Source organism: Heterodontus francisci, chromosome 40 (genome assembly GCF_036365525.1).
Source record: "Heterodontus francisci isolate sHetFra1 chromosome 40, sHetFra1.hap1, whole genome shotgun sequence".
NCBI classification, from domain to species: Eukaryota; Metazoa; Chordata; class Chondrichthyes; order Heterodontiformes; family Heterodontidae; genus Heterodontus; species Heterodontus francisci.
In genome coordinates, this window is record NC_090410.1 from 12,714,112 (window position 1) to 12,731,605 (window position 17,494).

General features: G+C 45.8%; 1 protein-coding gene across 2 annotated transcripts in view; it reads right to left on the reverse strand.

The window, feature by feature from the left end:
• Nucleotides 1-588: 588 nt before the first annotated feature.
• Nucleotides 589-17,494, reverse strand: part of LOC137353091 (transforming growth factor beta-3 proprotein-like) — a 36,015-nt gene continuing 19,109 nt past the window's right edge. The window contains exons 3-7 of one of the 2 annotated variants that reach the window (XM_068019072.1): nt 13,788-13,902; nt 9,177-9,260; nt 7,459-7,597; nt 6,537-6,693; nt 589-1,109 (exon numbers count right to left, since the gene is read on the reverse strand). In XM_068019072.1, the coding sequence (XP_067875173.1) occupies nt 951-1,109; nt 6,537-6,693; nt 7,459-7,597; nt 9,177-9,260; nt 13,788-13,902 (654 nt within the window). In that variant the 3' untranslated portion in view covers nt 589-950. The remainder of the gene's footprint in view (nt 1,110-6,536; nt 6,694-7,458; nt 7,598-9,176; nt 9,261-13,787; nt 13,903-17,494) is intronic. The other variant, XM_068019073.1, reaches the window with a different exon arrangement.

A 17,494-nucleotide genomic window follows, 5' to 3' on the forward strand; every position in this document is an offset into this window, starting at 1 on the left:
TTGTAGCCCAAGATTGAGAAACTCAATGAAATAAATCAGAACGGACTGGGCAATGTTAACAAGGAGTTTGACTTCCAATTCTAAAAGTCAGCTACCATTCCAAAACCCATCCCTGTTTTTTTAGACCCTCGCTCTCAAAGACTTGTTTTCTTGATATCATTTCACCTTTGGCTCGTATCGAAATGGCTTCATTATCCTATTCGAGCTGATTTTTGGTGTACTTAGTCCATTGTTGTGTAACCATTGTTTTTTGCTCGTTAGTTTTGCTTTTAAGTCTGTTCTCCTGCCAGGCTTCAAGGAGGCCGCAGGTCTAAGGCCTGGTCCTGCTAAGTTGAGCATCAGGAAGTTCATCTATCTCAATGACTTTCTGCCCCTGAACCAGCTCGTCATAGTTTTCAAATTGGTTTAGGAAGAATAATGATTTTTTTTATATGTAGCATTACAGTAACTCAATAGGACACGCCTGTTGTTAAAAGTGTTGCAGACTTCTGACAGAATATTGTTCCACGATTCAATGATGCTTTCGAAGCCTAGCGAACTGGGCCTTCAGCACTATAGTGTAGATTGCGACAAAGTAATGGGACCATGTTAGGCTGGCTCTAGAACAAACCAGTTCGAATAGAGCCCAGGATTTATAAATTATAGGAACATCTGTCATTTAAAAATATAAAAACACTAAAATCAGTCTCCAACTTAGGATTGGTCCTGAGCTGGAATTCGGAAAGCCTAAAACTATATAGACATCAGTCAGACTGTCCGGAGGTTCCGGCAGGAACTAGTGGGCGACATTCTCAGTCACTGAACAGAAATAAAAAACAGAGAACCTCTATTTTCGCACATCAGTCGTGTGCTGAACTTGTCCGTGCAGATATAATCCACCGGGAGGTTTATGAGTTGGTTCGACTTTGGCTCTGGATTGCAGCACTGGGCCCTCTTCTTCAGCTGCATCTTCAACTGCACTTGCACGATTTCACAATCATGTTGGAGAGTTGCTCCACTTTGGGTTGCCGGCCCACATAGTAGAGGATAGGAAGGGGTTCCAGGACCTGGGGGACACAGCAAGGGGACGCAGACCCGCCAGGGTTGTGCAAGTTGTACAAAGCCAAGACCTGTAAGCGAAGGAGAGAGAAGTGGCAACCTGGTTAGTTTTGTACGCGCATGCATGCGGGCAAACATTGGCAAGACATTTGGCGAGGCCGAGTGGGCTCGAATGTGCCACTACTTCAAGATTTAAATACTTATGTTACCTTAAACTTGTACAGAACCTTGGTTAGATCACTAACTGTGCACAGTTCTGGTTTCCATATTACAAAATGGATATAGAGGCACTGGAGAACGAGTAAAAGACTTACAAGGATAACAGTAGTACTCAGAGGTTATGCCGATCAGGAAAGACTGAACAGGCTGGGGCTCTTTGCACTAGAGGAGGTTCAGGGGTGACCTGATAGAGGTCTTTAAAATTATGACAGGTTTGTTAGGGCAGACGGACAGAAGATGTTTCCACTTGTGGGGCAGACCAAAACTAGAGATCTTGAATAGAACATAGTCACTAATACATCCAATAAGGAATTCAGGTGAAAAAACCTCTTTACCCAGAGCATGGCTAGAATGTGGAACATACTAACACATGGACTAGTTGTGGAAAATAGCATAGATGCCTTCAAGGGGAAACTAGATAATCAGGAGAAACGATTAGAAGGATATGCTGATAAAGTTACATTAAGTAGGTTGAGGAGACTCATGTGGAGTATGAACATTAGCATAGATAAGCTGAGCCAAATGGCCTATTTCTGTGAACTCTATCTAATACATCACAGAAGGAGGCCATTCGGCCTATCCAGTCCGTGCCGGCTCTCCATGGAGCTATCCAGTCAATCCCACTCCCCTGCCCGCTCGATCCCCTTAAACCTGCAAATTTATCTCCTTCAAGTGGCCATCCAACGTCCTCCTGAAGTCATTGATTGTCTCCGCTTCCACCACCCTTGTGGGCAGCCAATTCCAGTTCATTACCATCCGCTCGGTAAAAAAAAGTTCTTCCTCATATTCCCCCCTGCATCTCTTGCCCAAAACCTTCAACCTGTGTCCCCTAATCCTTGTACCATTAGTTAATGGGAACAGTTTTTCCTTTTCTAACTTATCTACGACTGTCATAATCTTGTACACCTCTAACAAATCTCCCCTCAATCTCCTTTGTTCTAAGAAGCGCAAGCCCAGCTTCTCCAACCTAATCTTGTAACTAAAACCCCCCCATCCCTGGAACCATTCTGGGAAATCTCCTCAGCACCCTCTCAAGGACTCTTCACATCCTTGCTAAAGTGTGGTGACCAGAACTGGACACAATACTGCAGTTGGGGCCTAACCAGAGCTTTATAAAGGTCCAACATAACCTGCCTGCTTTTGTACTCAATGCCTCTATGTATGAAGCTCGAGATCTCATATGCTTTACTAACCACTCTCTCAATATGTCCTGCCACCTTTAAAGATCTATGCACATGAACCCCCAGGTTCCTCTGTCACAGTACACTCTTTACAAATGTGCCATTAAGTATAGGGAAGTATATAGTGCCTCTTCCTAATCCTTCTGCGAAAGTGCATCACCTTACACTTGTCAGTATTAAATTCTATCTGTCACCTGTCTTCCTATTCTGCTAGCCTACCTATGTCCTGTTGCAGTTGGTTCATATCATCCTCACTGTTTGCCATACCCCCAAGTTTGTTGCCATCAGCAAATTTTAAGATTCCAAGATCCAAGTCATTTATATGTAGCAAAAAAAACAGTGGTCCTAGCACTGACCCTTGGAAACACCACTGTCCACCATCCTCCAGTCTGAAAAACACCTATTTACTACAACGCGCTGTTTTCTGTCCTTAAGCCAATTTTTACCCAATTGGTCACCGACTCTCCTATTCCATGAGCCTCAGTTTTGTTAACCAGTCTTTTATGCGGTACCTTATCAAACGCTTTCTTAAAATCCATATAAACAACATCCACCACATTCCCTTCATTGGGAGGAGAATTTACGAAGCTCTATGGTGACATGAAGCAGAACAGTCAATAACTCAGATAAATATATATTATTATTACAGTCATTAACTCAGCATTGCTCCAGTGATGACCCTTTCCAAATCAATACTTGTTAATTTAACTCCTTCGCACTGTTGGAATGCATTTTTTTCCCCCAGAACTAGAATTCTTCCTCTTCAACGAATGAAAATATTCATCAAATAATGTAAAATTTGTGGAAAATACTGTTTACTTGCAAGAAGGCTGAGGTCGGAAATAGGTGTTCAACACAGTAAGATTAGCTTGCGCATAAGGAGTAGGCCATTCGGCCCCTTCAAGCCTGCTCTGCCATTTAATAAGATCATGGCTGATTTGATTGCGGCCTCGACTCCACTTTCCCCCCGATACCCTTTGACTCCCTTGTTAGTCAAGAATTTATCTACCTTTGCCTTAAAAATATTCAATGACCTTGCTTCTACTGCTCACTGGGGAAGAGAGTTCCAAAGACTCATAGTTGTACTCATATGTGATCCTGGATCCTGCCCTTCAATATCTTGCCTTATGAAAGCACTCCAAAACGGGACTGAAATCCACTTTATTTTATAAATAAAAAATTGATTCTGGATTGGAGCTCTCTTTTTAGCCTCCTCTGTGTATTTCATCACCTTCACCACCTCTCTCTGTCTATCTCCGCTCTCCCTCTCTGTTCTCCCTCTCTGTCCCCCCTCTCTCTGTCCCCCGCCCTGTCTCTCTCTGTCCCCCACCCTCTCTCTCTCTGTCCCCTACCCCTCGCTCTCTCTCGCTGCCCCCCCCTCCCTCCCTCTCTCTCATCTCTGCCCCTACTCCCCCTCCCCCCCCCCCCCCCCCCCCGAGAGTTGCAGGGAGCAGGAGCACTCAGCACAGCAGTTTGTGGTTGATCAGTTTGTTTACAAAAAAATTGCAAAGTCAGTTTCACAGCTGACAGGTATTGGGAGCGGGAACAGCGGTTTCCCAACTTCGGGCAGATTCGCAGTTTTCCAGCGGGCTCTTAAAAAAAGTTTGAACCTGCCGGAAAACTCCGAATCTGTCCGAAGTTTGAAAATCACTGTTCCTGATGTCAGCACTGTCAGTGGTGAAAGGGACAGTGCGACTTTTTTTAAAAAGCCGGTCGGAATGAAAGCGACAATGGAAAATTTCTCATCTCTGAAATACATCCGTGGGCCGGATGGAAACCTTTGTCAGACCGGACCCTGGCCTGCGGGCCGTATGTTTGTTAACCCCGAAGTAGAGAGCTTTACTCTGTATCTAACCCTGTGCTGTACCTGTCCTGGGAGGTGGGAACAACTTACAATCTGGAAGCACTTCTTTGCAAAAAGGGTAGTAGAGATGTGGAACTGTCACCCCCAAAAAAGACTGTGGATGCTGGGGGACGAGTGAAATGTTCAGGACTGAGGTTGATAGATTTTTGAAATGGGAACAGAAAGTGCCAGAAATGCTCAGCAGGTCTGGCAGCATCCGTGTAGAGAGAAACAGAGTTAATGTTTCAGATCTGTGACCTTTCATGAGATAGATTTTTGTTAGGTAAAGGTACCACAGGAGATGCAGCAAAGTTAGGTAAATAGAGTTAAGATGCAGACCACCCAGGACTTAATTGAATAGAGTAAGAGGCTCATGTTGCCTCCTCTGTTTCTACTGGGAAAAGCTGGAATTCTTGGTTAGCTGGAAAACCCCAGATAACCAGCACAGAAGCCCCTTCGGACCAAAGAGGGAAAGACAAACACAATAGTGAAGGCAGAGGAAATCCCCTTGGATTCCAGTGTGGGGAAAGCACCTGGTGTATCTGTATTAGTGAGTCAGGGCACTTGTTAAATTTAGACATGTCACAGCCAAAAGCAAACAGGGACTCTTCAGGAATTGAAACCAATTATGTGCCATCGTCTCTTTCAAACATCACCTGAACTACTGCTAACATTTAGCTCTCAGTTCCAACTTCTCTACAATATGCCTCTCTCATTCTTGAAAAGAGGTCTCACCCATTGGCGTTCCCTCATGCCCACACTGAACCTAACCCCTGTTCTCTCCCCGAGCGGGAGTTCTGATCCAAAGGGTTTTCCAACCCAAATCTTTTGAACCAAATAATTCAGCAATGCAAGCTCCCCGAGCTGCCTAATCTCAGATAGCGAGCGCACCAATAAATCACAGATTAATCAAAGGGGAAATTCCATTCTCTACACAACTTCTCGTCAATACCCTGCATCCACCAGCCAGCTCAAACTCGTCTCCGTTGTTTTATCTACACGTTAAAAGCAGTTTCAGGATGGGTACTTCACCCTTCTTGAGGGCAGCACGGGCCTGTTTGCAGTGGCCAATTCACAGCTGCCTGGCGCAGGATGATGAGGTCACACATTGCTTGCCAAAAACCGAAGTTGGGCCTCAGTTGAAGTATTGGATCCGGTTTCAGTTTCCTCACTGAGGCTTTTGAACAGACGCAGAGGAGGGCCACAAAATTAATTCCCAAATTTAAGCTTAGCTAGTCAGATAAACCCAAAGAGTGAGCTGCATGTTTGAGAAAAGTACAGGTTTACTGCGATTTGATTGAGGCTTGTAAGATAATGACGGGATTAGATTGTATTCATCTGGACAAATTAGGGTCCCTTTTCTAAGTTATGGAAGGGCGCGAATTAGGTTAAATGTTTCTTCATTTCCTGGAAAATGGTGGAAATAAATCAGAGTCAATAAGATCTCCTGTACCCATTTAGAGCTTTACTCTGTATCTAACCCCGTGCTGTACCTGTCCTGGGAGTGTTTGATGGGACAGTGTAGAGGGAGCTTTACTCTGTACCTAACCCCCGTGCTATACCTGTCTTGGGAGTGTTTGATGGGACAGTGTAGAGGGAGCTTTACTCTGTATCTAACCCCTGTGTTGTACCTGTCCTGGGAGTGTTTGATGGGACAGTGTAGAGGGAGCTTTACTCTGTACCTAACCCCCGTGCTATACCTGTCTTGGGAGTGCTTGATGGGACAGTGTAGAGGGAGCTTTACTCTGTATCTAACCCCGTGCTATACCTGTCTTGGGAGTGTTTGATGGGACAGTGTAGAGGGAGCTTTACTCTGTATCTAACCCCCGTGCTATACCTGTCTTGGGAGTGTTTGATGGGACAGTGCAGAGGGAGCTTTACTCTGTAGTATCTAACCCCCGTGCTATACCTGTCTTGGGAGTGTTTGATGGGACAGTGTAGAGGGAGCTTTACTCTGTATCTAACCCTCGTGCTATACCTGTCCTGGGAGTGTTTGATAGGACAGTGTAAAGGGAGCTTTACTCTGTATCTAACCCCTGTGCTACATCTGTCTTGGGAGTGTTTGATGGGACAGTGTAGAGGTGCCTGACCTGGGAGTATTTGACGGGACACTGGGTGCCTGAGCTGAAATTTCCATTAGTTACCAGTCAACCCTCGAGGCACAACAAAAGGAATGGAGTGAGCTGCTGGAGGCTGTGTGGAAGGAGCAATTGTTGGCAGGGTCTGAGATTGTTAGTGATGCTCCTGTTACTTACAGTGCTGTACTGGGTGTCCGAGCTCCATATGTACGGACAGGGTCCCATGCAGAAGTTTGCGTAGTATCCCTTGGGCTCATGGATCCACTTCCAGTTGAGATCCTTTCGGAAATCAATGTACATGGGGCGGACACAGCAGTTTTTCTCCTCTTTGGACCTACATTGGTTGGATTTAATAAAGGGTTTTAGTGAATGCACCTCCGAGTACCTCACCCACATGACCCCTGTTCACCTGTGAGCCTCAACAGAGTGTTAATCAGACTATTCAATCTTGTCCTCACCCGAAGCCCTCACTCCTCCCTATCTCTGTAACCTCCTCCAGCCCTACAACCCTTCCGGTCTCTGCGCTCCTCCAATTCTGGCACATCCCCAATTTCCATTGCTCCACCATTGCATTCAGCTGCCTGGCCCTTAAACTCTGGAATTCCCTCCCTAAGCCTCTCCCCCGTCTCTCTCCTTTTCAGGTGCTCCTTAAAACCCACCTGTCACCTGTCCTAATATCTCCTTATGCAGCTCAGTATCAAATAATGTCCGAGAACGCTCCTGTGAAGCGCACATCGTCAAAGGCGCTGTACAAATGCAAGTTGTTGTACTTGCCAGCTGGCATCAGTGGACAGCGCAGATGCCGAGTGTGGCCCTCACAGAGTATAATTCTGGAATCTGGAACTCTCTTCCCCTAAAAGAATGTGGAGACTGTGGGAGTGGAGGGGTTCCATTGAAAATTACTAAAGTACGATCGATACTTTATTTTTAATTCAATGGCGGAACAGGCTGGAGGGGCTAAATGGCCTCCTCCTGTTTCTAATTCAGCACAGGCCAGGGCCTAGACCTGCGGCCTTCTGCCTGGTTGAATGCAGTATCACATCCGGAGGTGGATTAACTCACTGAGCCACCATTGCGGGCGGGTGAAAGGGACACCTACGAGAAGCAGTACTCCGTGTTGAGGTCCCGTTTTCTTCGACTGTGTGTCTCAGCTCTGGTCGAAGGGGTTGACATGATGAGAATGTGGGGCATCTTCCGGTTCCGCTTTGCCAGGTTTGCCATGTCCCCCCGAGGCATTTCTGCATTTCAAACAGAAGAAAGTAAAAGAGGTGATGAAGCCCTCCAAGAGATCCCACCTTCCTGCACCATTCCCATCCCTGTGCTTCAGCCACTCCTCTTACTCTTCCTGGGTTTCCCTCCATCCTGCCCCTCCCCCATTAACAAACCAACAGTTTACTTTAAGCACACGTTGAGCCAGACCAAAAGCTGCAACTGTATCAAGTCCCAAATTAAAATTAAATACTCCAAAAAAAATTCTGGTGGCCTATCTACAATAGATACCCAGGGACTGAGTTACAGACTGGAATCTAATTGAGGGGTTCGGGTGGTTTACATATAGAATAATGGATATCTGGGAGTGAGTTACAGACTGGAATCTAATTGAGGGGTTCGGGTGGTTTACATATAGAATAATGGACATCTGGGACTGAGTTACAGGCTGGAATCTAATTGAGGGATTCGGGTGGTTTATATATAGAATAATGGATATCTGGGAGTGAGTTACAGGCTGGAATCTAATTGAGGGATTCGGGTGGTTTATATATAGAATAATGGATATCTGGGAGTGAGTTACAGGCTGGAATCTAATTGAGGGATTCGGGTGGTTTATGTATAGAAGAATGGATATCTGGGAGTGAGTTACAGGCTGGAATCTAATTGAGGGATTCGGGTGGTTTACATATAGAATAATGGATATCTGGGAATGAGTTACAGGCTGGAATCTAATTGAGGGATTCGGGTGGTTTATATATAAAATAATGGATATCTGGGAGTGAGTTACAGGCTGGAATCTAATTGAGGGATTCGGGTGGTTTATATATAGAATAATGGATATCTGGGAGTGAGTTACAGGCTGGAATCTAATTGAGGGATTCGGGTGGTTTATATATAGAATAATGGATATCTGGGAGTGAGTTACAGACTGGAATCTAATTGAGGGATTCGGGTGGTTCACATATAGAATAATGGATATCTGGGAGTGAGTTACAGACTGGAATCTAATTGAGGGATTCGGGTGGTTTATATATAAAATAATCGATATTTGGGAGTGAGTTACAGACTGGAATCTAATTGAGGGGTTTGGGTGGTTTATATATAGAATAAGGGATATTTGGGAGTGAGTTACAGACTGGAATCTAATTGAGGGGTTTGGGTGGTTTATATATAGAATAACAGATACCTGGGAGTGAGTTACAGACTGGAATCTAATTGAGGGGTTTGGGTGGTTTATATATAGAATAAGGGATATTTGGGAGTGAGTTACAGGCTGGAATCTAATTGAGGGATTCGGGTGGTTTATATATAGAATAATGGATATCTGGGAGTGAGTTACAGGCTGGAATCTAATTGAGGGATTCGGGTGGTTCACATATAGAATAATGGATATCTGGGAGTGGGGGGATGGGATTTTATGCATACAACGATAGGAACCCTCTACCCTGAGCCAATGAAATCATCCTCACCCCCTGTTTATTGAATGACGTTAAAGAGCTGGTCAATATCCACCATTTGAGGGACACAGCCAAAGATTATTAGTAAACTAAAACGATCCAGGTTATCTGTGGCAAAGTCACGTAACAGACAGGGTGGTCTTATTACCGTAGAATTTCATTTGAAGGCTTTGTTTCGAGCCGGAAGTCTCACAAGGGCAGTGGACACTGATTTTCAACTGCTGGTCAGTCACTGTAAGGAAACATAGCATGAGAATGGAGGGTCTTGCTCGCTGTATAAAGATTGAGTCAAATTCATTGAACAAATAGGTTTTATTTTGAGGTACAAAGCACACTTATTGAAAAGTATTAAGACACGCACTCTACCCACAGATCAAGGCTTTCCGCACCCAGCGCCATTACATTTCTACGCTACTAAACACTGTTCAGTTCCATTTGCAAGTCCTCAGGTCATGAAGCAGTGTGTGCTCACATGCAGCAAGACCCGGACAGTATTTAGGCTTGGGCTATTAAGTGCAAGTAATATTTGCGCCACATGAGTGCCAGGCAATGGCCATCTTCAACAAGAGAGAATCCAACCATCTTCCTTTGACATTTAATGGCATTACCATTGCTGAATCCCCTACCATCAACATCCTGGGGGTCACCAATGACTAGAAACTTAACTGGCCCAGGTACATAAATACTGGCCAGTAATAGAGTAGACCTGGTCCCTTTGGCTCTTGAACCAGCCCAATGAAGATGAAGAACTTTCCCTTTCCTGAAGCTCATTAACAATGCAGATTGGCTAGTCGAGCCTGGTTAGTGTCACCTAGTATCTGGAAAACACAATGTCTCAGTATTTGACCTTCAAAGCACCTTAGCTGAGATCAGCACACCGGTGATTTAAGCCAAGACTTTGTCAGTGGTTTAAATTAGTACCAGTACCATATTCGGTGGAGCCACGGAGGCCTCTATCAAACCTCAACAATTATCCCTGATTGATCAGTGAATAAAGAAACGGAACTTCCATTTATATAGCGCTGGTCATGACCTCAGGACGTTCCAAAGTGCTTTACAGCCAATGACGTACTTTTGAATTGTGGTCACAGTTGGAATGTAGGAAATGCGGCAGCCAATTACTGCACAGCAAGATCCCACAAACAGCAGTGGGATAGTGACCAGATAATCTGTTTTAATGACGTTGGGTGAGGGATAAATATTGACCAAGGCACTGGGTAGAAATACCCTGCTCTTCTTCAAAACAGAGCCCACCGGGATCTTTTGTGTCCATCCGAGAGCAAAGACAGGGCCTCAGCTTAATGCCTCATCTGAAAGACGGCATCACTGACAGTGCGGCACCCCCTCAGTACTGCACTGGAATGGGAACTGTCATCCAACATCTGATCTAATAATCTGTTCTTCTGCACCTTTTGCACTTGAAGTATGAAAACTCCTGAACGTACAAAAGAAATATATCATTGGTTGATTTGAGGAACAGGACAATCTAAATTTAGAGTAAGCTCACTGCAAAGATGGAAAGAATTTCAGCCTCTGATGACTCGGAGGGAAACTACATATAGTCTGAGGCTGCACTCACAACAGATGGAAATTTTTATTTCAATGACAAGGTTTCTAAAATTCCAGGGGAAGAACAATCAAGCCCCAGGGATGAAACAGTAGAACTAATTAGCATCATTTATTCACACAGGCCGCAGGATATAAACGAGGCCCAGACACAAAATTTGGGGAGGACAGGTGGAGTTGGGAGATGCCCGAGTACCAAGCAAGTGACCTCAGCTGCTTTGAGTAGTGAAGGTGCTGTGGAGTACATGAATCATCGCAGGAGTATCGCATCAAACCCCTTCACAGCCTCTCCCCCACCTATCTCTGTAACCTCCTCCAGCCCTTCGAGATCTCTGTGTTTCTCCAATTCTGGACTAAAGCCCTAAGCTCTGCAATTCTATCTCTCTCTCTCTCTCACCCTTTAAATTGCTTTGACTAAGCTTTTGTTTATCTGTTTTAATATCACCTTATGTGGCTCCATGTCAAATTTCACCTCTGTGAAGTGCCTTGGGAAGTTTTATGACATTAAAATGTCCCGTGTAAATGGAAGTTGTTGCTTGTTATCAATGCAAGATTGAAGTGAAAGTCCCGCGGAGTGCTGAGATCACACAGCCCGACCCCGCATTGCTTTCCCAACAGTTGACTTGGAGCTTCTTAATGATGGGAACATTGGCTATTGGCAATGTGCTTACACTGGATGAAAGCAGATGGCTTACACAAAGGTGGAGTGGATCCTGGACCTTCTTGGTATGATAGGCTCACAGTGCATTTACCCACTCAGCTACTCAAAAGCAAATTGCCATTGGTTAGTATTTGTTTTACTTTGACAGCAATCGCCATCCCACTAAGTTTCGGAGAATCATAGGCCGGAATTTTACGGTGAGCTGTGGGGGGAGCCTGTCCACCAGCCAAAAAGACGGTGATGAACCAGCCTCCGCCAGGCTGGGGGATCCAGACCGGATTTTACGGTCCCCAGGCCCTTAATTGGTCTTGGGTGGGACTTCCACCTCAGGAGGTCCTGCCTAATAGAGCTGCCGGCCAATCAGCGGGCCAGCAGCTCTTAGTCCCAGCAGCACCACCGGGACTACACCCAGCTGCAGGATGAAGTTGAAGGACAGCCCCAGAAAAAAGGTAGGTTTTTAGGGACTCACCAGGGGGAATCGGTCGGGCCCCGGCAAGGCAAGGAAGGTCAGTTAGGGGGCAGGGGACGTGTTGAGTGTTGGGGCCGGTTGGGGCTTTGGAAGCTCCTCCGTGGGTAACCCCCACCCCCACCCGGCCTGTCAGAAGACCACCTAGTTTCATCAGGCGGAATTTCTGAGATCTCAGCCGCCTGCCTGCCAAGCGTAAAATCCCCATGGCAGTGGGCAGAGGCCCTTAAGTGGCAGTTAATTGGCCACTTAAGGGCCTTGATTGGTCTGGAGTGGGTGGGTCATTTCTCGCTGCTGCCACCCCGCGTAAATTGGCAGCAGAGATGGGTCGGGAAGGGCCCCCCACCCCTCCCCCAGCTGCCCACTCCATTTTACACTCCCCCCCCACCACCCCGCCCAGCCCGCTTACAGCACAGAAAGAGGCCATTTGGCCTGTCGTAACCATGCCGGCTCTCAAGAGCAACTCAACGAGTCCCAATCCCCGCACCCCACCGCTTTTCCTTGTAGTCCTGCAAATTTCTCTCTTTAGATGATTATCCAATTACCGTTTGAAAGCCATGATCAATTCTGCCTCCATCACACCCTCAGGCAGTTCATTCCAGATCCTAATCACTTGCTGCGTTAAAAAAAGTTTTACTTCATGCCGCTTTTAGTTCTTTTGCCATTCACCTTAAAACGGTGTCGTCTAGTTTGCAATCCTTTCGCCCATGGGAACAGTTTCTCCCAATCTATTCTATCCAGACCCCTCATGTTTTTGAGCAACCCGATCAAATTTCCTCTCAACCTTCTCTTTCTAAGAACAACCCCAGCTTCTCCAATCTATCCAAATGAAGTCCCTCATATCTGGAATCATCACTGTCCCATCAAACACTCCCAGGACAGGTACAGCATGGGTTCGATACAGAGTAAAGCTCCCTCTACACTGTCCCATCAAACACTCCCAGGACAGGTACAACACGGGGTTAGATACAAAGTAAAGCTCCCTCTACACTGTCCCATCAAACACACCCAGGACAGGTACAGCATGGGTTCGATACAGAGTAAAGCTCCCCTCTGCACCGCTCCGATAATTTACAACAATTCAGCAATCTGAGAAGAACACCCGTCACTGAACTGAACAATGAAATTTTCCACACTCTGTCGTCTAGGCGAGATGTTGGGTCACTGTCAATTTGTGGCAAATTGGGGGTTGATCTGAAGCTGTGGAGCATCAGCAGCTGAATTCAAACTCTCCAACCCCATTTCACTCTGGACCGACACAGCCAATGACACTTTTTGGATTGAAACCCAGTTACCAGTCTCTTTACAAAAAAATCGTAACATTTCAGGCAGTAAACACCAACTGGAAGGAGGGTTCTTCCACCCATGGTGTGTGTCTGGGGGCGTGTAACCATTTAGGAGTCTAGACAGTGTAACAGGACATCTATGCACAAATTGGCAGCCATGTTAACCGTGACTTCTTTTGGGCCTCCTTATCTCGAGAGACAATGGGTAAGCGCCTGGAGGTGGTCAGTGGTTTGTGAAGCAGCGCCTGGAGTGGCTATAAAGGCCAATTCTAGAGTGACAGGCTCTTCCACAGGTGCTGCAGAGAAATTTGTTTGTCGGGGCTGTTGCACAGTTGGCTCTCCCCTTGCGCCTCTGTCTTTTTTCCTGCCAACTACTAAGTCTCTTCGACTCGCCACATTTTAGCCCTGTCTTTATGGCTGCCCGCCAGCTCTGGCGAACGCTGGCAACTGACTCCCACGACTTGTGATCAATGTCACAGGATTTCATGTCGCGTTTGCAGATGTCTTTAAAGCGGAGACGTGGACGGCCGGTGGGTCTGATACCAGTGGCGAGCTCGCTGTACAATGTGTCTTTGGGGATCCTGCCATCTTCCATGCGGCTCACATGGCCAAGCCATGATAATCACAGTTATCACATGATAACCGTGACTACCCTTCAAAAAAGTACTTTATTTGCTGTAACGTGCTTTGGGACATCCTGAGGTTGTCTAAGGAGCTATGTAAATGTGAGTCTTGCTTTTCACTATCTGGAAATTGGATTTAATTGGCATCTCCCCTTACCTCTCTTCTGCATCCATTCTTTCACTGTCTTTGTCACATCAAACGAGATCCACTCATCACTCTCCTTGGTTTTCAGCAGGCGGTTGTCTAAGTATGTGTTGCCGTTTGGGTTAATCTGAGATAAACGGTACATGTGCGTCATGAATAATCTGGTCTGTAGCTTAACCTCCCCGGCTACCCAATACCACATAAGCCCAATTAGACACTCCGTGCTTCGAGGAATACAATAATCTGAAATGTTCCGAACGGGCTGGGGCTCTTTTCTCTCGAAAAAGAGAAGGCTGAGGAGGGACCAGATAGAGGTCTTTAAAATTAAGAAGGGGTTCAGTAGGGCAGATGTAGAAAATGAGTTTCCACTTGCAGAGGATTCCAAAATTAGATGCCAAAAAAAATATAAAAGATAGTTATTAATAAATCCAATGGGGAATTTAAGAGAAACTTCTTTGTCCCGAGAGTAGGGAGAATGTGAAACTCACTACCACAAGGAGTAATTGAGATGAACAGCACGGATGTATTTAAGGAGAAACTAGGGTATGGACATAAGGGAGAAGGAATAGAAGACTGAATTAATTAAGGTTAAGGGAGGCTTGTGTGAAGCATAAACACTGGTATAGCACAGTTGGGCCGAATGGTCTGTTTCTGTGCTGAAAAATTCTATGTAATTCAATGATTCTGGTTTGCAGTTGGTCACAAGCCCATTGGCTCCCAAAGCTGATATAACATCAGTCACTGTTGTTAATTGTGTGATTTATTTGTAGGTGAAGGGTGTTAACTGGGGTTTTAGTTGAGCACTTATACGCAGACCCTCACTGGGACTGGGGGAGGGTTTGAGTGAGGAGCTACATGTATGTAATCCTTTTATTCTGCACAATAAATGTGAAACTGAGTAAATATAGGCTCCAGCATTATCCTTCTCCAACAAGCTTTCTGGAGTTTGACAACTGTGACTTATCAAATTGTCACAGTCCCACTCCCGCATGTCTGCTGCAATTGCAGAGAGATCTTGGGTTACAAATCATTTTAAACTCCTGAGTTATTATTAAAAGAAACTCACACCCAAGTATCAAAAGCGCTAGGTCCACCTGTCCCAACCTTACTCATAGATCAAAGTCGCCTGCAGAAAGAAAGAACTTGCATTTCAATAGCACCTTTCACGACCTCAGGATGTCCCAGTGCATCTTACAGCCAATGAATTACTTTTGAAGTGTAGTCACAGCAGCCAATTTGCACACAGCAAGCTCCCACAAACAACAATGTGGTAATGACCAGATCATCTGTGTTACTGACATTGGTCAAGGGATAAACATTGGCCAGGACTCCCCTACTCTTCTTTGAAATAATGTCAATGGATCTTTTTGTTTCCAGCTGAGGTGCAGCCTCAGTTTAACGTCTCAGCCGAAAGACGGTACCTCAGACTGTGCAGCGTTCCAGCAGGGCACAGTAAGGCAGCTAAGGCTCAGTTGGTAACACTCATGCCCATCAATCAGGAAAATTCCAGGTTCAAGACCCACTCCAGGATTTGAGCACAAAAATCAAGGCAGATGCTTCAGTGCAGTACTCAGGAAGTGCTGCACTGCTGCAAGTGCCATCTACTGGATGAGACATCAAAACCGAGGTTCTGTCTGCCCTCTCAGGCAGATGTAAAAGATCCCGTGGCACTATTTTCAAGAAGAGCAGGGGAGATATCCCCTATGTCCTAGCCAATATTTACCCCTCAACCAACATCACAAAAACAGATTATTTGGTTGTTATCACATTGTTGTTTGTGGGACTACACTTCAAAAAGTACTTCACTGGCTGTAAAGTGCTTTGAGAAGTCCAGTGGTTATGAAAGGCACTATATAAATGCAAGTCCTTCTTTTCACTGCACCGGAGTGTCTGCCTGGATTATATGCTCAAGTCTCTGGCGTGGGACTGAAAATCAATGACCTTCTGACACAGCAGATGACAGCGTTGCCCACTGTGTTACAGCTGGGAACGACAAACTTCCTCATTCCCTCTCTCCGGAATTCCATCCAACTGTCTGTCAAACCCTCTCACTCCAATTCTTTCCCTGATAAATTATTCCACAACTCTGGGTGAAAAGTTCCCCGGACTGCCCTTCTTACTAGAGTTTGAGCCGTAAACTCTAGGCTGACACTCCCATTGCAGTACTGAGAGAATGCAACACTGTCGGAGGTGCCGTCTTTCAGATGAGCTGTTAAACCAAGGCCCCACCCGCCAGCTCAGGTGGATGTAAAAAGATCCCATGGCACTCTTAGAAGAAAAACACATCCTGGTCCACTACCCCTCAACAAACATCACTAAAACAGAGTATAGTCTTTCTGTCCTTTTTAATTTCCTCAACCTTAACCTGTGTACTCTGGGTCTGCAATGTATTTAATGTAGTGTTTAAAGGCACAGCGTCAGATCACAACTGGCTCCCAGGCCTGTGTGATACTAACGCTGAAGGGTTACACCATCACACAACACATATATGTCGGTGGATGGTATAAAGGAAACCCCACAACTATGCGAGGCAGTTCTGAGTGAGCCTCTCCAGACCATTTATAGTCACAAGATTAAATGTGTACCAGCTTTTCTTGTGGTTGCAGAGACTGAGAAATGGCACTGTATTCCATCCAAACTCATACTGGTCGCATTATGCTTTTTGCATTTGGAACTGGTTAAGGATTATTAAGTTATCAGCAGTTATGATGGTGGTAAGAAGGCTTCTAGCCATTGTGGTTGCTCTTGGTGGTTTCCCTACTTCATATTTGAATAAGTCTGCAGTCAGCAGATTTAGAAAGATCTTCAGTGTCATGATGTTTTTCATATTAGTCTTTTTTTTATTCATTCATGGGATGTGGGCGTCGCTGGCCAGGCCAGCATTTATTGCCCATCCCTAATTGCCCTTGAGAAGGTGGTGGTGAGCTGCCTTCTTGACCCGCTGCAGTCCATGTGGGGTAGGTGTTAGGAAGGGAGTTCCAGGATTTTGACCCAGCGACAGTGAAGGAACGGCGATATAGTTCCAAGTCAGGATGGTGTGTGGCTTGGACGGGAACTTGCAGGTGGTGGTGTTCCCATGCATTTGCTGCCCTTGTCCTTCTAGTTGGTAGAGGTCATGGGTTTGGAAGGTGCTGCCTGAGTCGCCATGGTGCATTGCTGCAGTGCATCTTGTAGATGGTACACACTGCTGCCACTGTGCGTCGGTGGTGGAAGGAGTGAATGTTTGTGAATGGGGTGCCAATCAAGTGGGCTGCATTGTCCTGGATGGTGTCGAGCTTCTTGAGTGTTATTGGAGCTGCACCCAACCAGGCAAGTGGAGCGTAATCCATCACACCCCTGACTTGTGCCTTGTAGATGGTGGACAGGCTTTGGGGAGTCAGGAGGTGAGTTACTCGCTGCAGGATTCCTAGCCTTTGACCTGCTCTTGTAGCCATGGTATTTATATGACTACTCCAGTTCAGTTTCTGGTCAATGGTAACCCCCGGGATGTTGATAGTGGCAGATGGTCATAGCTTGCATTTATGTGGCATGAATGTTAGTTGCCACTTATCAGCCCAAGCTTGGATATTGTCCAGGTCTTGCTGTATATGGACACAGACTGTTTCAGTATCCGAGGAGTCGCGAATGGTGCTGAACATTGTGCAATCATCAGTGAACATCCCCACTTATGACCTTTTGATGGAGGGAAGGTCATTGATGAAGCAGCTGAAGATGGTTGG